The sequence below is a fragment of the Prionailurus viverrinus genome, chromosome A1 (genome assembly GCF_022837055.1).
Source record: "Prionailurus viverrinus isolate Anna chromosome A1, UM_Priviv_1.0, whole genome shotgun sequence".
Lineage (NCBI taxonomy): Eukaryota > Metazoa > Chordata > Mammalia > Carnivora > Felidae > Prionailurus > Prionailurus viverrinus.
Window position 1 is genome coordinate 81,110,473 of NC_062561.1, and position 23,134 is coordinate 81,133,606.

The 23,134-nt window shown below is 50.8% G+C and overlaps 1 protein-coding gene across 9 annotated transcripts in view; it reads left to right on the forward strand.

The window, feature by feature from the left end:
* ARHGEF7 (Rho guanine nucleotide exchange factor 7) overlaps window positions 1–23,134 on the forward strand; it is a 137,432-nt gene that overhangs the window by 49,874 nt on the left and 64,424 nt on the right. For 4 of the 9 annotated variants that reach the window (XM_047868005.1, XM_047868484.1, XM_047867927.1 and 1 more), the window contains exons 3-5: window positions 8,860–8,944; window positions 12,704–12,834; window positions 21,682–21,883. In XM_047868005.1, coding sequence (XP_047723961.1) covers window positions 8,860–8,944; window positions 12,704–12,834; window positions 21,682–21,883 — 418 coding nt within the window. Of the gene's footprint in view, window positions 1–6,483; window positions 6,613–8,859; window positions 8,945–12,703; window positions 12,835–21,681; window positions 21,884–23,134 lie in introns of those variants that run through there. The other 5 variants (XM_047868241.1, XM_047868166.1, XM_047868401.1 and 2 more) reach the window with 3 other exon arrangements.

Genomic DNA, 23,134 nt, shown 5'->3' on the forward strand with positions numbered 1-23,134 from the left:
AGCTGGTTCGGATTTTATTTCTAGTCGAAAGATTTGACTGAGGGGGTCTTTGTTATATGATGAGTGACATCATCAACTTGGTGCTGTGGTTTGCTTTTTTATTGTGTGGAAGACGTTCTGATTTCCAGTATTATCAGTGACATTTGGAAGTCAGGGTGAAGCAAGGCCCCCATTGTGAGCTGGGCGGGGTGGGGGGGTTGGTGGGGAGAGCCTTTCAGGCCTTACTACGTTAGGCATCCTTTAGTTACATTTTTGGGAACCCTGTCCCACTTCGTTGTGAGGTGTGTCTGCACTCCACAGAATGCAGAGTGACATTCTGTGACAGCGGAGCCATCCAGGGAAGAGGTGTGGGCACCTGATTTGAGGGGAGAGGTGTACATGCGGTTGGGACTCCTGTGGCGGTGGACATGGTGCTGGTTTTCTTTTTTTTTTTTTTTTAATTTTTTTTTTTTTCAACGTTTATTTATTTTTGGGACAGAGAGAGACAGAGCATGAACGGGGGAGGGGCAGAGAGAGAGGGAGACACAGAATCGGAAACAGGCTCCAGGCTCTGAGCCATCAGCCCAGAGCCTGACGCGGGGCTCGAACTCACGGACTGTGAGATCGTGACCTGGCTGAAGTCGGACGCTTAACCGACTGCGCCACCCAGGCGCCCCCTTTTTTTTTTTTTTTTTTAATTTTTTTTTTCAACGTTTATTTATTTTTGGGACAGAGAGAGACAGAGCATGAACGGGGGAGGGGCAGAGAGAGAGGGAGACACAGAATCGGAAACAGGCTCCAGGCTCTGAGCCATCAGCCCAGAGCCTGACGCGGGGCTCGAACTCACGGACCGTGAGATCGTGACCTGGCTGAAGTCGGACGCTTAACCGACTGGACATGGTGCTGGTTTTCAAGCACTGTGCTCACACTTCTGGGCACTCGTTTCTCAAGTTGGGGCCGGGGCCTTCCCTCTAGTGGGCCGCACGGGGGCCTCCTTAGGGACAGCATGGCACGCAGGTCTCCAGTCCTGAGTCGCAGGCACTGTGCTGGCCTTCCTGTCGAGTGCCCACGTCGCTGCTGTGAGGACTGGAGCACATGGCTGTGGTGGGCAGCCTGGTTGAGACCCAGCCCTGGGGATGCTTTCAGGCCGCCTCCGAGAGACCAGAGCTGTGTCCCCCGGTGGAGCCGCTGGGAACTGCTGACACCCCAGGACCTGCGAGGTAGGTTGTCGAGGGCCCTGAGGCTGAGGGACCTGTTACTTAGATGCCGAGCGGCGGTCTAGGCGGTGGAGGTTGAAGGTGGTGAAGCCCTCTGTCGCTCTGCTGGCCCTGCCTGCCTTCTGGTTCCTAGGGCACCTGGTGTAGAGTGGCGGACCAGTTGAGGGTGCGTGAGAAAGATCGAGTGCTTGCAGGGCCAGCCTGTGGACACATGGTGTCTTTTCTTCTTGGAGGCTATGTGAAGCCGTCACTCCTGAGCAGTTACGTGACGACCGCGTCCAGAGTTTGGGAAGGAAGGGAAAACCTCGTTTGCTCTGCAATAAGAAGTGCTTTGTGGGGAACAGTTTTTCCTGTTTTGAATAGCTGAGGGTTGTTTTATCCAGTGAAGAGGTTTTAACTTTGACCCTTTAGTGTTAACTTGGCCTGAGTCTAAATGACCTGTTTCACTTAATGTCTTTTTTTTTTTTTTTTTTTTTTTTGAAGATGTACTCTGTCCCCTTCAAGAATCCCTTCTGTTGTGGAAAATGTGGCATGTGGGTGTATTGCCAGTTCTTGCCAGATGCTGTCATTCAGCCCCCACATCTCCGAGACTCTGAAGCCCAGAGGTTTATCCTCCTGGCTGCGTGTTAGCTACAGATAGGGTGTTGCTGTGCTCTCAGGGTCATCTTAATGCTGCAGTTCTGGCCCGGGCCTGCCTGTCTCCTTCAGATGGGCGGATACCCCCAAAGGCTCCTACAGCTTCTGCTCGGGGCTGGCATGCATCATCCTGCTCAGAGCTGGCGCGCGTGGGTGCGTGGACCGAGCCCACGGGGAGGCGTGGCAGGGGGTGGGGAGCAGATGCTGGCGCTAACTGACCAGCTGCGGTGAATTGGAGTTAGACCAAAAAGTCGGAAAATGGTGTGATGAATGGGACGGTTCTAGATTGGGTCCGCATCTGCTCTTAGAACTTGTGCCTTGGAAACCCGTTTACTTCAGAGCAGTCTTCTGTTGCTTAAGGCTTTCCTGAGAACCACGGCGGCTTCTCCTCATGCAGCCCTCCTCTGTCAGGTTGAGGTTCGTGCGTTCGGGGAGCTCTCGCGGGGAGGGGGGGGAGCAGCGTGGCGGGGGTGTCACCCTCCTGTTACTGCCCTGCCGGGTGGATGCTGGTGATGTCTGCTTCACTTGTGTGGTACAGCCCTGTCTTCCTGTATAGGTGAGCCTTCCTGATTTCTGGTGTGTGTTCAGGAGCTAAACTTGGTAGTGCATGTGACCGTGTAAGTCAAAATAGAAGATGTTTAGAGGACTAGAGGAAGTTCGGGCTGGGAGGGTGAACCTGGCCAGATCGCCCTGTCTTTGGTGGTATGTGTTAGTCCTTCTGGTGACATCACAGGCAGGATTTCTGGGGTTAGTGGTCGGGGGGTGGGGTGGGTGCTCCGAGGGGTTGGTTTGTCTGGGCCTCTGCTGGGCGGGTGGCCTCTCAGGCCTGACCGTGACCTCCTGACACAGATGGTGCGCCCTCCTCCCTCTGCTGTTGGTTTAGAGCTGAGGGGCTCCACATCTGTGAACATGCGTGCTTGTCCTTCCTTTTGAAAAAACCCCTCCTGACCTCTTGGAGCAGGTGCTGGTGGAATGGGGCTTTGCCCTGCCCCCACCTCTCCTGAGCCATGTGATTCTCTTGCCCACTGGTGGGCTGGGGTCCTGCTGACTTCTCCTTTCCCGTGTCCTGTCATCCACCTGGAACCTGGTGCAGGGGTGTGGCTCTGGTGCAGGGGGGCACCCTAACCCTCCTCTGTGGCCTCGTAACTCTTTCCCCTGCTTTCCTCCTTCAGCCTTCACGAGGTGTCCTGGGAAGGCCGGCTCTCTTGACCCTGGTTCTCCTTTCCTCCCAGTTTATGGTCCTCCTCTAAGTGGTGTCCTGTGTCGGGGGGTGAGGGGGGCCTTGCAGGTTGGCCAGTGGCGTCTCTCCCTCCTCAGGCGGGGAAGCGGCGCCCGGGCCATGCAGTGACCTTCCACAGGGGCCCTCGGCGGGCCTGTGCTCCTGTGCCCGCCCTCCGTGCCCTTCCTCCTGGTTTGGACTGGACGCTCCTAGGTGTGGGGGGCCACAGGGCCCGGTTGGTCTGAGGTGGCCCAGGTGTACGTGTGCTGTCCCGAACTGACTTCCCCTCGAGCTCCTGTTTGTGCAGAGCGACTGGCGTGGTGGTTGTGTGTGTCCTGCGGACACTGCCGCTCCCCGCCTTGTGCCTCGCTCTCTGTCCACTCTCCACCTCATGTCTCGCTTGTGCTGCTTTGTTCGGAGCTCTTCCGCTGAGCCTTCCCTTTCTTTCAAGGTTCTCTGCAGGTTGTACCTTGTTTAGGGACACCTGGGACTGGCCGGAGTTGTAAAGAAACAGCCTGGAGACTTCCTTGGTAGCTTTTGGTGTCCCCTGGCATAGCCGTGTGCTCTTTTGTTGAGTTTAACCCCGTGTGGGCGCCCCCCAGTGGAGATGGGGGGCAGGTCCCACCAGAGGACCTGAGAGCCCGGTTCTGCCCTGCTGGTGCTGCTGGCCCCCGTGGCTGGCCCGTCTGTGATGTCCTGTGCTGCCTGCCTTGGGGTGGGGATGCTATTTATGCTGATGCTTTCAGGAGGATTCCAGCAGTGCCCTGCTTTGGCCGAATCAAGGAGAATGATGTATTCAGGGGTAGAATCTTTTTGGTATTTGGCATTCTTCCCTGTTAAAGGAGGAGATGATTATCTTAATTATCTTTATCTAATGAAATAGTTTCATTTACTGCTTTTTTTGGTGGAGAAAACTGCAGCCTTCTTCCTTGATGTGGTGGTGGTTGGTAGATGTGTGGTCCCGTGTGAGCTCATAATGGGGGCTGCAGCCAGAAGGGAGCCCCAGGTTTCTTGGGGCATCTGGCAGGTGCCCAGTTGGGGACCCGAGGTGTAGAGGAGAGCTGTGTGTAGCGATGCTGCTGCCTCGGTGGATCCGAGTCCAGGCTGGGGAGGGTGGGCCCTCTTCAGGCTGCATAGTGTGTCAGCAGGTTCTTAGAAGTCCCTTCTGGGCTGGGGAGGCGGGACTCCCGGACCCAGAGCCTCGATTTAATATCCTTTCCTTCCTGTTGCAAGGAGGTCTGTTTCCCCAGGCAGGACCTTTCGCTGGGGTGCTGTGGTGGCCTTACTGGGCGGCACTCCCCTGCTGCTGAGGGCATCTGTCTGCTCTGCGTGAGCCCTGCTAACAGCAGCTGCCCTTGAGGCTCACGCTGCCTGCACCCCTCCGCGTCTTGGCCTCCCGTGCTGCTTGGAGTTTGCGATTGTTTCCCACTGTGTTAAGAATGGGCTCAGGTGAAGCTGACCGTGGTTTCCCCTCCTGAGAGTTGACTGTGTGACAAGGCAGCGGATAGTTCAGCGTTGGGCAGACCGCGCAGGGAATGGCCGTTCTGCAGAAGTGTTCCCACATAGTGCTAGCCATCCGGGGCCAGCAAGGGCGGGGAGCCGGGCAGCAGGTACACCAGAGCCTTGAGCAGACCCGTGTGCAGGCTGCGGGGCCGCCCTTCCTCTTGTGTGCTGGTGTATTTCCCTCGTGAGCCTTGGGGTGCCGCGGTGTCCACGCTATCAGGGTGGACAGGTGAGTGGGAGGGAGGGCTGGGCTGTCAGAAGCAGCAGCTTCAGGGGTGGGAGTTTTGGGTGGGAACCTGAGCACTTTGATGGAGTAGGGTCCTTCAGGATGCAGAGAGGTGCAGTGTCGTGCTCCAGGGCGCGTGGTGTGGATGCCTGTACTCCCTTCTCTGGTCCTGTGAGGCCTCTGCTTCTGGGCACCCCCCAGGCATCGAGGAAGCTTTTTTTCTTGGTAACTGTGTTTTAGAAAACCGTTTTCTATGGTAGAATGTGGTTATTGATGGGTCAGTATTATAGGAAACCTGAAGCTTGGTGAGCAAGACTTCAGTTCTTAAAATCTGTTCCTTCTCCAACATGTGAGACATTTGCATGTTGCTTTCTGTCCTTGTCAGTATGTTTTTCCTTCCCATTTTAAAAAAAATTTTTTTTAACGTTTATTTATTTTTGAAACAGAGAGAGACACAGCATGAACGGGGGAGGGGCAGAGACAGAGGGAGACACAGAATTGGAAGCAGGCTCCAGGCTCTGAGCCATCAGCCCAGAGCCCGACACGGAGCTCGAACTCACGGACTGCGAGATCGTGACCTGAGCTCAAGTCGGATGCTTAACCGACTGAGCCACCCAGGCGCCCCTCCTTCCCATTTTAAGGATGAGAAAGCAGAAGCCTGGGAGGGCTTCCGTACATTGTGAGGCTATAACAAGCGAGGGCAGCCTCCACGCAGGAAAGGGCCGGCTGCTCAGGGCTCAGACTCCTTGGACAGTGCTGTGTTGTCACTTGGAACACGTGGGGGGGTCGTGTTTGCTCCCTGTCACTATAGTATTGTTGCTTTTGATTAATAAAATACTAAATATCAACAAATTTAGTATTTTGAGGGGGGGAACGGGATCATTTTACTTCAAGAATATTGGATTCTGCTGTATACATTTAATTCACGTAAATGCGAAAGTGAGGGTGAGTGTTTGGGGATATGCTTTTCCAATATATCTGGGCCACAGAGTGGTCCCTCCTCACTGTGAGTTTGGTCTTGGTCTGGAGTGGAGCCCGCCTGGGGAGAGGATTCACACCTTCCTTGTCCCTCCAGGGCTTTTTTCCCCCTGCTGCCTGGAATCACATGGGGTCAGGGTTCCTCAGAGATGCTAATTTCACTGGCTTGGGGTTTGGCCAGAGTGTCTTGGTTTTCTGAATCCCTGGAGATGCAGCCTCTCCTGAGAACCTCTGCTCCGCCGCCACCGGAGGCAAAGCGGACCCCAGTGTTGGCTTCCTTCCTCCCGCTGGCTCCCGACTCCAGCCAGGGTGGGCGGTGCTGCTCTTTGGGCGACATGGGTAGGCCCTGAGGTGGGGCCAGTGTCCTTAAGCGTGGAGTGCCCTGGACGATGGAGTGTGCCGGTGTCCTGATCGTTCTCCCGCGTGTGGGCTGACTTGTGCCGAGACGCTAAAACAGAAGTTCTAATGAGACTTTTCTCCTAGTGCAGACTCTTTACTCAAGAGTTTTCTGGTTTTCTTTTTCTTTTGGTTGAATAGTTTCCTAATTCGGGAAATAGTCTTTTTTTAGAGCTGGGCTTTAGTCAGAACATTTTATGGATTCAGAATGTGTGTTTCTCAGCGGCAAGCGTTTGTCTCCTCTCGTTGTGTAGTTTCCTGTGAAGAAATGTAGCACAGATGTGGATCCACTTAAGTTGTGGGGTCACATGGAAGCCCGTCGGTGGGAAGCTTCGGCCAACCAGACGCTTCCTGGTATCCAAGTAAGAGAGATATATAGTTCTGGAATAACAGGAAGCTGCAGCTTTCAGCATCCTGTTTTTCTGGGTTTTGTGACTTGCTGCCTCACCACAATGAAGGTTAGTAGACCTTTTTATGTTGAATTCTTCTCATAGGGTACTGCGTATTTAATTTTCCTATCTCTAAAACTGGAACTTCAGAGCTGAAAGACGGGCAGATTAGCTGCTCCTGAGTTTTACAAAGGAACGTTGATGTTCGACACAAGGAAGCAGAGGCCTGTCAAAGTTAATGCTCTTCATGGTGCTCCTAAAAAATGCAACTAACACGTTAAACAAAACGTAGGTAGATGTGTCCGCCTAGATAATGCTCATTTGACTCGTTTCTGAAATCTCACAAATGAATTAGATTCTGTGTTGTATAAGCTGATTCTAAAGACGCTCTGTTGGAAGGGGTGCTTTTTACAGGAAGGGTCTGGCGTGAAATTGATTCATTTTGTACGTCAGCTGTGTGAGAAATGGCACCAGTGACTGTCCGGAATGCTTAGATGCGGTCACATGTAGGCGTTAGGCTCTGTTCAGTTTCTTCCAGCTTTTAGAAAAAGCAAGCTGTGTGCCCAGCTCCTCCCTTGACTCCATGATTTGATGGCCTCCTTTCTTGAAGTTCTTCAGTTTTTCTTTTGTTTGTTGGTGTTTTTTAAAAAATTTTTTTAATGTTTATTTACTTTTGAGAGAGAGAATGCGCACGAGCACATGAGTGAGCGGGGGAGGGGCAGAGAGAGGGAGACACAGAATCTGAAGCAGGCTCCAGGCTCTGAGCCGTCAGCACAGAGCCCGACGCGGGGCTCGAACCCACGAGCTGTGAGATCATGACCTGAGCCGAAGTTGGACGCTTAACCAACTGAGCCACCCAGGGGCCCCTGTTTGCTCATGTTTAAATAAACCTACCTCATGGTTTTTACTCATTTCAGAAATTAAAGGCAGAAGGCCATTAACTGAAGAATTTTGAGGAAGGCAGCAATTAGATTTGGAAAGGCTCCCCTTAGCTGCTCTGTGTGTGAATGTCCCGCATGGTGACATTTAGCACCGCAGGGTGGCTGGATGGGTTGACTGGTGCATTTATCCATTCAGCAGACGTTGGACCTTTTGTACTGTGTGCTGGCCGTTTTGCTAGATGTTGGGAGTTGTAAACTCTGGTTTCGTGGGTTTTCCAGTGTAGGGTGGCTATACACGTGGGATGTGAGGTTGTCCTTGAGGTGAGTGTGCTGGGAGAGCTTGGTTAGGGCGCCTGACCTAGTCTGGTGCGGAAGTGTGGCCAGGAGTCCTGTGAGGACTTAGGGGGTGGGGGCTGGGAGGCAGGAAGAAGAGGGGTTCCTGGCAGGATGTGAAGTGGAGGAGGGGAGGGAGGAGGGGAGAGGTGGCCGGGCCCTCCTTCTCCTGACCCTCCTTCCTGGAGTGGCTGGTGATGTCTGTTCATTTTTGCCCCGGTGCGAGAAACTTAAGGCTGTTAACACAGTTTACGTTTGGGTCTCTAAATACACCTTTGTTATCGACATGCTGAAAGAAATATTTTCATAATTTTTCTGGCACCGTTGTGGGTGATTTTACTGTTACAATCTTTTGTGGTGGTTACCTGATGATCAAAAGCCGTGTGTGTCCTCCAGGCAGTATTTGGGAATGAGATCTGTGTGTGTGCCTGTGCGCACACTTGCAGACCAGCTGTAAGGTATCTAGGCAAGCTGACGTGTTCTCTCAGCTTCTGTGTGTGTGCGTGTGTGTGTGTGTGTGTGTGTGTGTGTGTGTGTGTGTGTGTGTGTACGTGCACCTGCGTGCCGGGATGGACTCTCCTGTGTGCCGGGTCTGTAGGTGGCCGAGGTTGGAGGAGGTGTAGACTAGCCCATCCCGGTCAGGCCTCAGTGCGGTGCCTGGAGAGCAGAGGTGTCCCCGGAGCTACTGGTCTGTCCCTCTTCCGGAATCCACTTCTGTCTTCCCTTCCTCCTGCTGTCCGCATGTGTTTCTCTTGCTGTGCTTGGCTGTGGAGTGGACTTGGGGCTGGGACAGGATCTAGAAGCAAGCCCAGTAGCTCATGGGGCTCCACCCCGTGTTGCCGAGGGGGTTGGGCCAGGTGGGGAGTTGGCAGTGAGGACGCTGGTCTCCTGCCCCACATCAGAGTGTGCCTGCACCGGGAGCTCTGACTGGCCCCTGCCCTCTGCTGGAAGCTGAGGCCACCGGTCTGCTCCTGCAGGCTGGGCTGCCTCTTAAGGACTTGCTCAGCGAATCCTGCTGTGGTCCTCCTGTTGCTGTGAGAACTTCGTTTGTCCTGTACCTGACAGAGGAGACCCTACTAACTTGTTTAATTTTTCCTTTCAGACATTTGATGCAAATGATTTGTATCAGGGGCAGAATTTTAACAAGGTCCTCAGTTCCTTAGTGACTCTAAACAAAGTAACAGCAGGTAAGAACTTTTTATTGAACTTGAGGGGGTGGGAAGACCAAAGGGCAAAAACATGTGCGTTTCGGTTGGCAAGGCAGACATGAGCATTATAGAATTAAAAAGAAAACAAACCTATCCTCTTACATTTTTGGCTTTAATTTTTGCTGTGATATTTTCTTCTTAGATCAGAGTCTTGCTGTTCGGGCCTCTGGTGGATAGCAGGTGTTTTCCTTTCTGTGGGCAGAAAGCTTGCTGCCTGCCACCTTAGCAGAGGAGAAAGGTGTTTTGTGTGGGTGGACTCCCAGGCTGTCTTGGAGCTAGAAGCACCTTTCTCTGGGTTTTTATTTCTTTTGATGAAAGCTTACATTTAGGGAGCAGGTGTAGTGCCAGTTTGAGAGGTGTGACCATGACAAGGAGGCAGCCAGCGAGGTAGCCCTAAAGTAACCCCCTGCCACGGCCAGGCTTTCTGCGGGCTGTGACGGTGCCCAGGGTATGGGTTCTGTGTTGGGAGCCCGGGCCCTCCTTCAGTGAAGGGGTGAGTGGAGCTGAGGACACCCTGTGCTGCTCTTCTGGGCTCCCAGGTACAGGGAGGACAGGAGAGCTTCTGTGCACATTTCTTGGAGGGAGGCACTGCCTGTCTTCGAGCAGCGAGAAGCTCTGTCTTTGGAGAGCTGTGTGGGTCTAAAAGGACTTAGTGGCGCTTCTGTCTTAAAGTCATTTTTATTTTTCCATTTCCCTCTACGCAGTTTTAGTTTCAGGTTTACGGGGGAATGTTGACCTTGGGGTCTTTTTTTTTTTTTTTTTTTTTTAATTTTTTTTTTCAACGTTTATTTATTTTTGGGACAGAGAGAGACAGAGCATGAACGGGGGAGGGGCAGAGAGAGAGGGAGACACAGAATCTGAAACAGGCTCCAGGCTCCGAGCCATCAGCCCAGAGCCCGACGCGGGGCTCGAACTCACGGACCGCGAGATCGTGACCTGGCTGAAGTCGGACGCTTAACCGACTGCGCCACCCAGGCGCCCCGACCTTGGGGTCTTTTGATGAGAACCTCAAGGGGTTTTCTGAGGGGCTCTTGTACCTGTTTTCCTGGCCCTTCAGAGGGGGTGTGGGGAGGAGCAGAAGCAAAGCATCGCAAGCTGTAGTCCCAGCTCTGCGGTGCTCTCTGCTCAGGGCTCAGGTAGCCCCCTCCTAGAACTTGCTTGCTGGGATGGCTGTCTGCACAGAGGTGGGGGGTGGGGGAGGGGGCGCGGGAGGCACTACCCAGAGCACCTGCCGCTGCCCCCCAGCCCCAGGCAGGGCTTTTGATGTGGCTGCGTTTTCCCAGCCTATCTGTGCGGTTTGAAGTTGAAAACCTCCTAGGGCTGTTGAGATGGATTATCTGGGGAATTCGCTCCATTGATAAGATAGGACCTTCTGTGATTAAGTGTGGGATTGTCGGTGAGGTTCTGACTCCAGGAGGAGGGAGAACGACCAGGATGGAGAAGGTGGGGGGAGGGTACAAAGATAAATGTAGTTAGTATTATCCTCCCACGTGATGTTCTGCAAACAGAACTTCGTGGCATTTTGTGGAGGTTATTAGGCAGTGAACTGCCTTCTCTAGTCCCACATTGTAAAAACGCTAGCTTGACGGCGAACAAGCCGATTAGAAAGATTATGTAGCGGTGGGGGTAATACAATGATGGAAACCTGTAGATCAGATCCCCAGAATTTAACGGAAGAAGCAACTGGTGCAGAGGGTACGGTTGTGTTTCTTCGCCATGTGGGGCCTGTGTGCCAGCTGCTTCTAATAACCATCTGTGCCTCAGAGTTTCACGGGAGCGTCTGAGGGCTGATGGAGGGCTCCATGGCAGGCGGGACAAGAATGGCAGATGTGACAAGTACACGTCGTTTTTTTACTGTGACCCTGCTGCTCCCAGGGCATCCTTCTCTGGTGGCTGGTAGGGGACAAGAGGGCCACTTTGGCTTTGCTTCTGCATGCTGGGTCTCGCTGCAGTTGAGGGACAGGTGCCAAGTTGGGGAGGACGAGAGGGGAGGCGATGGGGCCGGCTGTGATCTGTGCCCTTGGGCGTGTGCTCCTTGTAATAGAACGTGGCCTGGGTCCCATCGCTCCCGGGCACGTTACTGTCGCTTCCCCCTCCTCCTTGTGCAGCAGTGGTGCTCCTGTGCCCTGACAGCATTGGACATGGAGTGAGTAAGATGTCCTTTCTGGAAACCTGCTTGGAAGTTAGGGAATCAGTGGGGCTCTTCAGCATTGACATGGTCTCTCAGCTGGAAGGAATTTTCGCTCTTATATTGGGCTACTTGATTGTAAATTTTGTTCCTGAGGCCTGTGTGCTGGAAGTGACCCTGTCTTTTTAACTCCCTTTTAGATTCACTTTTAAATGAATGAGAAAAGTCTGTTACTATTTTCACTTCTGCCACTTGAAGACCCTTGTCTCCAGATGTATTGATAAATACTTGCCTTTTAACTGGACAGAAGAAAGACAGCTGACAGGAAGTGTAAGGGATGTCGTGGGACTCCTTCATTGCACTAAATGTTCCCTTGAAAGGTGGAGTCAGGCGACAGCGGGGCAGGGGTGAGGAGGACAAGTGTGCAGCTGCTGGGGGTGGAATCTCCATGAAATGACCTTGAGGAGCTGGTTTTGTGTTTGAGATTCCCAAGGCCCGTGCCCACCCGAAGTAGAAAACACTGACAATTATGCACAGCCTGAAGCAGGACCTGAGAATTGTAGGGGCTTTTGGAGGTGCCCTGGTAGGGATTCAGGACTGGGCTGTCGAGGCTGTTGTAGGACTGGGTTTCCAGACACCAGTGTCCATGGAGCCAGTCGGAAGCCCAGGGAAGCAGCCCTGCTCGGCTCTCGGAAAACTGGAGCCTGGAGCCGCAGCCCGTGTACCTCAACAGCAGCTGGAAATCAGGGCCTTCCTGTGATAACTTCAGACCTGCAGTTGACAGCGGAAAATTTTGTAAGACCCTCTGTAAGCCAACCCCAACAGATCCTTCAGAAAAATAGGAACTGGAGATCACGTTTAAGGATATTTTTATAGATGGCTCCCTACGTATGTAGTGCCTTTGAGAGAATGCTAGCTGTGTGGATCTTGGTCTGGCGATTTCCTTAGAAAACCTCTTCATGGCCTTGTTTTTTGGTCAACTGACTTCTAAGAAGTGGGTTGCTAACATTTACTTGTTGGTTGGCCTAAATCTCTGCTCCTGAAGAGACTCAGGGAGAGTGCTAGGCCCCTTAGTACCTGTTTCCATCCATCCTTCCTGTGACTTGGAAGGAAGGCGTGGCTGTCTGCATTTTGAGGTCGTCCTGCTCAGGTTTCTAGCTAAAAGCTGTCAGGGGATTTTTCTCTTGGTTTAAAGTCGGAGTTTTTGTTGCAAGAGGATTCCTGCTGCTTATGGCCCTTTTTGAGGCTTAATCCTGGAGGAGTGGGTGGGCGGGGATGATGTGTTGGGGCTGAATCCTGGCTGGTGCTCTGACTTACTTTGAGAGGCTTGTTTTTTCCATGGGAAGGGAAAGTATTAAAACCAGTTACAAAACCTTTAAGAAATGTGAAGATTGTACTGGAGAGGGATGGATGAGTAGTTCTCTCGAGTTACTTCCTGGAGCGCGCGCACCTTGTCTGGGTAGCAGACGGACTGCTCTGCATAAATGGCCCGCTTTGTTGCTTTGGCCGTGCGTCCCCCGGGGGCTGCCCCAGTTTAGAGTCTGGTGTGCTACGAGAGTGCGTGGTGTCCAGCGTCTCAGCTCGCTCTTCTCTGTGCACGACCTTTTCAGACATCGGCCTGGGAAGTGACTCCGTGTGTGCCCGGCCCTCATCTCATCGGATAAAGTCTTTTGACTCCCTGGGAGCCCAGCCTTCGCACAGTCGGACTTCAAAATTGTTCCAGGGCCAGTATCGAAGTTTGGTAAGTTGGAGAGAGCTGGTTTTTGGAATATGTTGGGGGAGAGGAGCCTGTGCAGGTGTATCCAGAAAGGTGCTCGTGCCTCTGAACAGGGCGCTGCACAGCCAGCGGGTGCTTTGGCTCTGTTCCCGCTGTTCTTCATTGGGGTGTGGTGTGTGCTCATCACCGGGTTCTCCAGATGTTTACACGTGACCGCTTTTGAGAGACTTGTGTATTTTGGGGGTTATATTTTAAGACTCCTAAATCTGTTAATCTGGAGAGATGTGTGTGCTTTAAAGTGTTTCCCTGGTCCCTTGTAAGATGGTATTTTTTTCTGCTTTGTGCACACGTACGGAAGTATGGGAATAAATATAAAAGTGCTTAGATGTGTGATGAAATGGCTAACAGGCAAAGAATCGAAAGGTGGTCTTTCTCCTTCCGGAAGTGTGGCTTAGCGTGCCTTCCTGGGTCAGGGTGTGACTTGTGAAGGAGGGGCTCCCTGGTCATGGGTGCTGGTGAAGTGGGTAAGGAAGGGGGTGCATGACTGTGCTGGGAAGTGAGGAAAAATCCACGTGGAAGTTGTTAGGATCCAGGCCATGAGCAGAGCACGTGGGGTGCAGCCGTGAAGCTGACCATGCGAGGCTGGAGAGAGATGTGGTATGGTGTGGAATGGGGGCTGTGTGCAGGGAGGCCGCCCCAGGTGTCGTTCTGGAAACGCTCCGAGCCCTCTTGTGAGCTAGCGGGTGATGGCACTTACTTAGATTAGCTAGTTGTGGGACTTTGCTTTCACGTCCTGTTTTAATAAATTGTTTTCGAGACCAGTGGTCTTGCAGCATGAGCCGAAGGAGAGCCTGACTCGTGGGTGTTTGGGGATCACCGCTGTCCTACCTGCTTCGACACAGAGAGGAGTATTGTCAAGCTAACGGTTAGCTTAAATAAATCGGTTAGAGTTGCATTTTGTGGAGGGAATTTGAGTTTCATTCAAGGAGGGTTAAAAAGGAAGCTGCAAAAGGGAAATGAGAGTTTTACATGTTCTGAACTTTTTGAACACAAGCTAACTCCTTGCTGTTTACCTGCTTTTCCTTAGAGAAGCCTCGTTACTGTTTCTGATCTTATGTACGATGCACTTGGTGCCACTGCTGTGTCTGCCCTGTTCTAGGTGCTGTTCCCGGGCTCTTGCAGATGACATTCCCATCCCCCGCTCCTGTCCCCGGCCCCCTGTCCCCCACAGTGACCCCATGAAGCAAGGGCTTAATACTAGGTGAATTTTGCAGAGCTCTGTTGGGAGTGTTTTTAATCCACATTGAGGAAAAAATACCAAACCACTTGGATGATATTTATATTTCTTAAAAATTTGTGAGAGAAAGTGAGAGCATATACATGCAGGGGAGGGGCAGAGAGAGAGGGAGAGAGAGAATCCCAAACGGGCTCCACGCTGTCAGCACAGAGCCCGACATGGGGCTCTATCCCACGAATTGTGAGATTGTGACCTGAGCTGAAATCAGTATGCAGTCAGACGCTTAACCCACTGCGTCCCTCAGGTGCCCCTGGAAAAGTTTTAAAATTAGCTTTTATAAAACTCGTAGGGGAAAATGTAAGAAATCTGCAAACTCTGGGTAGAGAAATATGTTGCCTCACCCGTTTACCAGGGCCAACTTGTAACTACTGGTTTTTGAGAAGTGAAGGCTAGATTGCAGATGGAGAATTTTAAGTAAAATGTGGGTAAGTGTAATGTTGAAGGGTGCACGTTACTAATATCACAGTAAGCATAGGATTAATGTATAATGAGCTTGGGAAATTTTAAGTAATGGCAGAAATAAAAAGCCCTCTGCACCCGCTATGTTCGGAAGACCCTGCTGGCTGCTGCCCTGTTGCTGTGCGACAATGACTTCCTGTGCCCTTCAGTTTTTCTGCAGGTGTTACTGATAGTACTTTGAGGGAAATTTCTTGGATTAAAAATTACAATGAAGCAAGAATGGCAAAATTTTTTTTTTAAGTTTATTTTTGAGAGAGAGCACAAGCCAGGGAAGGGGCAGAGAGAGAGAGGGAGACACAGGATCCGAAGCAGGCTCCAGGCTCTGAGCTGTCAGCACAGAGCCCGACGCGGGGCTCGAACTCACAGACCGCGAGATCGTGACCTGAGCCAAAGTTGGATGCTTAACCGACCGGGCCACCCACGTGCCCCGAGAATGGCACAAATGTTTATTTAAAGCTGTGTGATAGGCAGCGGAAAGAGAAATTGTTAATTTCATTTACAGTTGTACCAAAACGAATAAAAAAGGAATCAATTTAATGAAGGAAGTGAAAGACCTGTACTCCACTATAAAACAGTGCAAGAAACTGAAGATGACACAAACAAATGGAAACATGCTCATGGATTGGAGGAGTCCATACTGGTAAAATGTCCACACTACCCAAAGCAGTCTGCAGATTTGATGCAATCCCTGTGAAAATAAGAGAGTGCTTGTCACAGAACCAGAACAAATAATACTAAAATTTGTATGGGACCACACACACTTCAAATAACCAAGATAATCTTGAGAAAGAACAAACCTGGAGGTATCACAATCCCAGTTTTCAAGGTGCGCTACAAAGCCACAACAATCAAAAGCGTATGGTAAGGGCACAAGAATAGACCTGTAGATAGTGGAACAAAATGGAGAACCCAGAAGGAAACTCACAACTACGTGTCTGGCTCCGACAGAGGGGGCAAGGAAATACAATGGGGAAAGACCGTCTTTCCAGCAAATGGTGGCGGGAAAACTGGACGGCAACATGCAAAAGTGTGAAACTGGACCACTTGGTTTCTTTCAGCATACACAAAAATAAACAAAAAAAATGAATTAAAGACCTAAACGTGAGACTTGAAACCATAAACTCGTAGAAGAAAACAAAGGTAGTGATGTCTTTCACATCAGCTATAGAAACATTTTTCTAGGTATGTCTCCTAAGGCAAGTAAGACAAAAATTACTATTAGGGCTACACCAAAATAAAAAGCTTTGTCACAGCCAAGGAAGCCATTAACAAATGGGGAAGACAGCCTGCTGAGTGAGGGAAGATACTTGTAAACGACCTCTCCGAGAAGGGGTTATTATCCAAAATCTAGTAAGAACTTACACAAATCAACACCAAAAAACCCAATTAAAAAATGGGCAGAGGACTCGAATAGACCTTTTTCCAAAGACCTGCAGATGGCCAAGAGACCCATGAAAAGGTGCTCCTCACCGACCGTTACAGAAATGCAAAGCAGAACCAGAGAGAATACCTCACCTCTGTCAGAATAGCTGGGGTCAAGAAGACAAGTGACAAGTGTTGGCGAGGACGTGGAGGAAAATGAGACCTCGGCACAGTTGTGGGAATGGAAACTGGTGCGGCCACTGTGGAAAACCGTATCAAGGTTTTCAAATGGAACGTAGAAATACTATATGATCCAGCAATTCTGTTGGGTATCTGCCCAAAGAAAACCAACACTAATTTAAAAAGATAAATGCTACAATAAATTCAGAGGTGCATTATTTACAACAGCCAAGATACAGAAGCAACTCGTGTCCACAGACAGATTAATAAAAATGTGTGTGTGTGTGTGTGTGAGAGAGAAACGTGTGTGTATACACACATACACACGCAGTCTACTCGGCCATCAAGAATAAAATCCTGCCATTGGCAGTAACGTGGATGGTGGAATGTGGAATACGACGTTATTCCGCTTGTATGTGGAATCTGAGAAAAGAAAATGAATAAACGAAAAGTGAAAACAGACCCATAGAGAATAAACTGATGGTGGCCAGAGGGGTAGGGGCAATATAATATGGGGAGAGGGAGAAAAGTAGGTGATAGGTGAACCTCCACCTACCCATTGTCTTCTACTTCGTGTTTGAAATTCTCCATAATAAAAAATTAAGCTAAAACAGTAGGTGGTTGCTTGGATGTAAATTTTGTGGTCTTTGTTAAAGCAAACCATAGCCTGAAATCGTGTGAGGCGCTGCCGTTCCCAGGGCGAGGACGGGTGTACTCAGGGTGCTCTCTGAAAGCCCCTGGTCACACGTGTTCACTCGCACCTCTGTTAAGCACGCGTTGCCTGACCACCACCTCAGTGCTTGCTGTCAGCACGATCGCTTCTGTGTCACTGAACCCCTCGACTCCAGGATGGGTTTCTTGCTTGTGATGGAGGCCAGTTTGAGCAGTTCTGGTGTTCTGTCTGCACTGACATGGAAGTTCTAACTTCCTTTCTTCCCTGTTACTTCCTCATTGTTCATTTCTGGGGGTGATCCCCTTACTCCCGCCCACACCCTCTGCTAAACTGAGCTCTTCCTGTGCCCCTGTGCTCATGCTGTGCCCTCCCCCGGACCAAGTGACTGCAGCTCCTTGGAGGGGAGGGGGGCTCAGGCTGTTGACTTGGGGCTTGTTTTTCCTCTGGTCTGGGGCTGACTTCACCCTTCACTGGTGAATAAACTGTACTGACTGCTTTTGGAACTCCTCCTGTCCCTCTGTGGCCAGAGTCTTCATCCATTGACTCCTGAGAAGTATGACCTTGGGTTCCCAAGTTTCCCTCCCTGATTGTGGGGAGTGGTGAGGTCAGGTGCTTGCTGCCACCACCCTTCATTTGTGGGAGTCCTGCCTTGAGCCCCTCAAGCACTGCCTGTGCCTGTGGTCCCCACTGCCACCTGGGACTGGGCCAGCGCTCCCAGGACTGTTTCTCAGACCTGCATCTCTGTCCACGCATTCCACGCTGTTCATGTCTCTACCACCTCTGCCGCTTCATTGTACCGCATTTCAGCAATTCTGAGACCTTTTTTTGAAACCTTCTCACAGGTTCAAAAGTAGCATGTGTCCTAAAGTTGATGGTATGTCATAATTGACAGCATTTGGAGTATATAAAAGGTATTGTCTAATTTCTGGCATGTTCTAGTTGATGAAATACATTATGAGCAAGCAAGTGTAGAGAAGTTACAGTATTTACCTAAGCTTGCAAGACAGGGAAATACTAGCTATTGGAAGAGAAGTTGGGTGTTTCCTTGACCAGCTTTTCCTCTGTGAATGAGATTACCCCTTCCAGGGAACAGGGAGGACGGGGCTTGTGTGAAGGTAGCATTCCAGGACATCGTGGTTTTGGGTTGTTAGGGTGACTTCAGAACGTGGGATAAAACACTTGATGCATTTCTGGGTGTGCATGATATTGACAGGTGGGCCTTTGTAGGCCTCGGAGGGCAGCTCTGAGGGGCAAGTGTGGTGGGTACAGGTTACTGCTGCCAGACGAGGTACAGTAAGTGGGCCCCACAGTGTCCTCCCATCACTGACTTAGTGACCTGAAACCTACATCTAGAAAACAGCTAGATGAATTTCTACAAGTCAGACATTCCTGTGTAAGGTCGAGAAGCAGAACCTGACCGGTGTCACCTTTGTTGTGTCTGCTTTTCCCAAAAGGCATCTGCTGTCCTGATTTCTGACGGTAAAGATGAACTTTGCCTGTTTTGTGTTGGACATAAACGGAGTTGCACAGCGTGCACTCGTTCCGTGACTGGCTGCTCTTGGCTCAGCCCGTTGTGTTGTGGACTATCGTGGGGTGTCAGGTTGAACCCAGGTAGCTGATGAGTTTCAGTTGCAGGAGAGCCTTTAGGGGAAGGAGAGCAATCCCAAAGAGGAGAGCGGTTAAATACCTGCTCTCCAGTTTGCCAACATCAGCGGCAGTGACTTGAATGCTACTGTTGAGTGTTGGGATCTGAGGCTGGACGATGGTGTGGAGCCGTTGCGGCATCCTGTCTGGGGCACCCTCTCGCACCCCATCTCTGGCATCTTGTGGTCGTAACACTCCTTAGAACAACATCTTAAGCTTGCATCTTTGGTATAGTAGGTGCTGAATCCTTGGACACTTGTGGCATCAGAAGTTTAGGTAGATCTAGACTTCTAGAGATCTAGGCTGGCTGTCTGTCCTCTGTGTCTTTCTTCCTATCTGTCCTGGGACACCCCTGTCCTTGTGGAGTGGCTATTTCTGTGCGGAAGACGCGGCAGTGGTGTTCGCCTGACCTGTGCCTGAGTGCAGAGAATTGGTGACGTGGGGGGAGAGTGTAGTCGCCCTAATTTGTAACGTTCAGGTTGGTGTTGTGCCTGGAGAGGGCCTGTGCACTGGTGGCTGAGCTCACACGGCTGGGCTGGCTGGAGGGTCGCTCCTGGGGGGTACTTCGACCTCCTTGGGGCCCGCTCTGCCCCTGCTCTTGGTTACGTGTTAACGGATCCCTGGGATTGGCTCTGTGCGGGTTGTACACAAAGCCAGCTTGCCCAGGGTGGGTCACAGGAAGGAGAGGGGGTGAAGATCGTGGTGGACAGCTGATGCAGGGTGACCATGGTTTGCAGAGATGAGCCGATGCCGTGTGGCAGCCTGATCTGTTTTCCTTAACCAGGGCTGTGACCTGTGCCATCGCTGGGGAGTGGGGGGGCAGGGGGCAGGGAGCCTCCGCGGGGCTGGTGACCTTTAAGCTGTCCCTCGCCATTCAAGTGCGCCAAGCAAGCAGCATGTCGTCCAGAGCTTTCATTCAGTTTGCCCAGTGCTGAAGGGAGCTTTTTTTCATGTTAATACTTAGGATATTCTAAGCATTAAACATTCAGTATGTATGAAGTGTTAGATTGGTTAGATAAGACACTTAATGCACGTACTTAAATTAACTTTTTGTAGTTAATGTAAAATACACATTTAAATAAAGAATAAACATTCTAAGAACTGTCTGCTCCTCTTGAAGCTCTGTCACCACTGCACTTTGTCTGTCTTCTGGTTTGGTGACGTGCACAGCTGGTTAGACTTGGGTCCTTCCAGACTTGGTGCAGGAGGTCCCGCTTGCTCATCGGGCCCCTGGGGGTTTGCCTGTATTGTCTCCGTGAACACCTCTGTGAAGCTGGATTTAAGCCTGCAGTGTGGTCCGTGTGGATTTCCTGTCATGGAGCGGGGTCGGGGTCTCGCTCTGCATCCTGGCCCGTACCTTCCTCCTGGCCAAGTGCCCCCATGGCTTCTGTTGGGTCCAGTCAGTGTCCCGTCACCATGTCCCAGACCCACAGGATGGCCAAGGTGTGTGTGATCACTGTGCTTCCTTTCCTGAAAGCATGGTGTTTTCTGGAGTAAATAATCATTGCCTGTTGGAGTTTTCTGTGCGCCCTTTGCAGACTACAGCCCTCATCTTTTGCCGGTTTCTAAGAATCTCTTGTACATTCAGACCCATTAGGATTTCTCACTTCTTCCCAGGGAACTGCCTTGACGTCTTGTGGCCAGTTGAGTCTCCTGGTTATAGCCAGGCTCCTGCCAGATGCTGCCTGAGCCGTCCTCCTGTGTCACCCCACCCTCCCTTTGACCCAAGCCCATCTCCCCCTCTTCTGCTTTTTCTTGACTGACCCCCCTGTTGAGGAGGAGTGCATCTTATAGGAGTTTCTCAGAGAGAGGGCGCATAGGCCGGGGAGTGCTGGAGAGCTCGCGTAACTACAGCCGTATTTTTATTCCAGTGCGAAAATTCTCTTCGTTTTCCGAAGTGTCTTTACATGTGACTTGAGCCAGGTTTCTCTAGGCTCCTTCCCTGTGGGGTCCATGCGGCTTCCTGGCTCTGTGGCTTTGTCTTCAGGTTGGGGACGTTTTCAGCTGCATTCCTCATACTGCCTTTCAGCACTGCTTTCTCCTCCACGACACCAGTGACTCCAGTCTCAGGCCCGTCATTTTCCACATGTTCCTGGGGCTCTTTTTTCCTGTCATTTTGAGTAAATTTTGTAAGTTCTTTTTCCTTTTTGAGCCTAGTTCTTTGAGATGCTGGCGGGTAGATGGGGCCACATGCTGCCACCTGGTAAGGGTGGAGCAGGGACTCCCGGCCTGATCTTTACTGACGTCACCAGTGCAAGTGGGTGCTCGGTGGGGCATGGGACATGTCTCTTCCCCATCCCCGTGGACGCCCAGGTGCAGACTGAGGGCACACCCCCTGTCGGTGGGTGGGCCTGTCCTCTGCCCCTCTTCTTTCACCAGGAGATCAGGCTTTTCTTGGGGATGTGTTTAGTTTGCTTCTGTTGGTGGTTCCCGGTTACAAGCCTCTCCAGCACCTAGTCTGGGACAGATGGAAATAGAAAGAAACTCTAGCCTGGCTGCCTCCTCTTCCCACCTTTCAGAGTGGGCACACAAGCTTAATCTCTGAGGAAAAATGCAAACTGAAAGGAGATACCATTTCTTCCCAGCAGTTTGGCAAAAATAAAAATGCTTGGCGATATTCAGTGCTGGTGAGCGTGTAAAGAAATAGCCCTGAATTACTGTTGGTGGGAATGTAGTTTAGTGTCAGGAGAAACTTTCTGGAGGGCAGTTAGGAATAGGTACTAAAATTTAAAATATGTGGCATGTTTTCTGACCTGAATTTAAGGTATACGTTTATTTATGGGTGTGTTCAAAGATGTGCATGTAGTTTTAATGCAGCCTTGTCTTGCAGTAGAAAAATACTAGAAATAACCTTAAGTCTAGTAATGGAGAATTACTGGCACAGCCATACAGCTAAGTTACACAGTTGAGACTACAATAATTCTAGAAATCACCTCAGTGTGTTAACTTTTTGTACATTGTATTGAAGGATGTACTGTATAATTTGATGTAAGTGTACATGAAAGTATGTCATGTTTATGTAAGTGTAACTGTGGCCAGAAAAAGACCTTTAAAACCACTGAGAGGGTTTCCTCTGGGACTGGAACGAGGTGGTGGTGGTCAGGGCACTGCAGGGAGGTCGGAAACCTGCTTGTCTACCTTAAAAAGTGCTCTGCTGTTGGAATGGGGCAGCTGCACTCTGATTATACTAGTAAAACATCTCACTTTGTAATGAGGCAGACCACATGAAATTTTTCTCTCCCTCTTCCCTTTTTAGGACATGACCGATAATAGCAACAGCCAACTGGTGGTGAGAGCGAAGTTTAACTTCCAGCAGACCAATGAAGACGAGCTCTCCTTTACGAAAGGCGACATCATCCACGTCACTCGGGTCGAGGAGGGCGGCTGGTGGGAGGGCACGCACAATGGCAGGACCGGCTGGTTTCCCAGCAACTACGTGCGGGAGGTCAAGCCCAGTGGTAAGTGGCGTGCGGGCAGAGGGAGGCCGCTTGTCCTCCAGGACAGGTGATTGCACTCACTCGAGGGCTTCTCCCTCCCTGGCTAAGCTTGTGTAGATGGCCCTGGGCTGAGGGTTCTCCTTCTTCTCTAGTTGTTCTTCAAGGAGAGTGATTTTTACTTTACCCCTGCCTTGGGGTGCCAGCATGAAGGATCTGTAGTTAAAAGTAGCATTTCAGTCGGTTATGGTAACAGTTTAAAATTAGGACTTGGGAGTTTGCTCTATCATACAGGCTATTAATAAAAAAGAAATTACTTTAATGTTTGTTTTTGAGAGAGAGCAAGTGAGCTGGGGAGAGCAGAGACAGAGGGAGACACAGAATCGGAAGCAGGCTCCAGGCTCCAAGCTGTCAGCACAGAGCCCGATGTGGGGCTTGACTTCACAAACCGTGAGATCATGACCTGGGCCAAAGTTGGATGCTTTACCAAGTGAGCCACCCAGGTGCCTCAGGCTAATTTGTATCACTCTGGGTGCTTTTGCTGATGATGTATTATTTATCTTTTTCTGTATTTGTGATAGTTATTTTATGTTATTTTTTATTTTGAGGGAGTGAAAGAGCCGGAGAGGGGCAAAGAGGGAGAGAGAAAGAATCTCAAGCAGGTTCCTCACTGTCAGCGCAGAGCCTGATGGCAGGGCTCAAACTCATGAACCATGAGATCATGACCTGAGCCAAAATCAAGAGTCGGATGCTTAACTGACTGAACCACCCAGGCTCCCCATGTACCACACTCTTACGATAAAGTTAAGGCATTGCTAAGAAAATGAGAGAGCCGGGGCACCTGGGTGGCTCAGTCGGTTAAGCATCCGACTTCAGCTCAGTTCATGATCTCACAGTCTGAGTTCGAGCCCCTCGTCAGGCTCTGTGCTGACAGCTCAGAGCCTGGAGCCTGCTTCGGATCCTGTGTCTCCCTCTCTCTCTCTGCCCCTCTCCTGCTCATGCTCTGTCTCTCTCTGTCTCAAAAAAAAAAAGAAAAAAAGAAAATGAGAGAGCCAGCACATTTACAGTACTGCAGTGTATTGATGAATATCCATGTAAAAGTGGACTCGTGCAGCTCAAACTCTGTTGTTGGAGGGTCAGCCATATATAAAATCCTTCTGTTTTGTGGAGCTTGGCATTGAGCGCCGCTCTCCCAGCCTTTCTGTCACCAGATGTGTGAGTTTTCTGTACCGAGCAATCCGGTGACCTCATGTAGAGCTTCTGAAACCTTCGTAA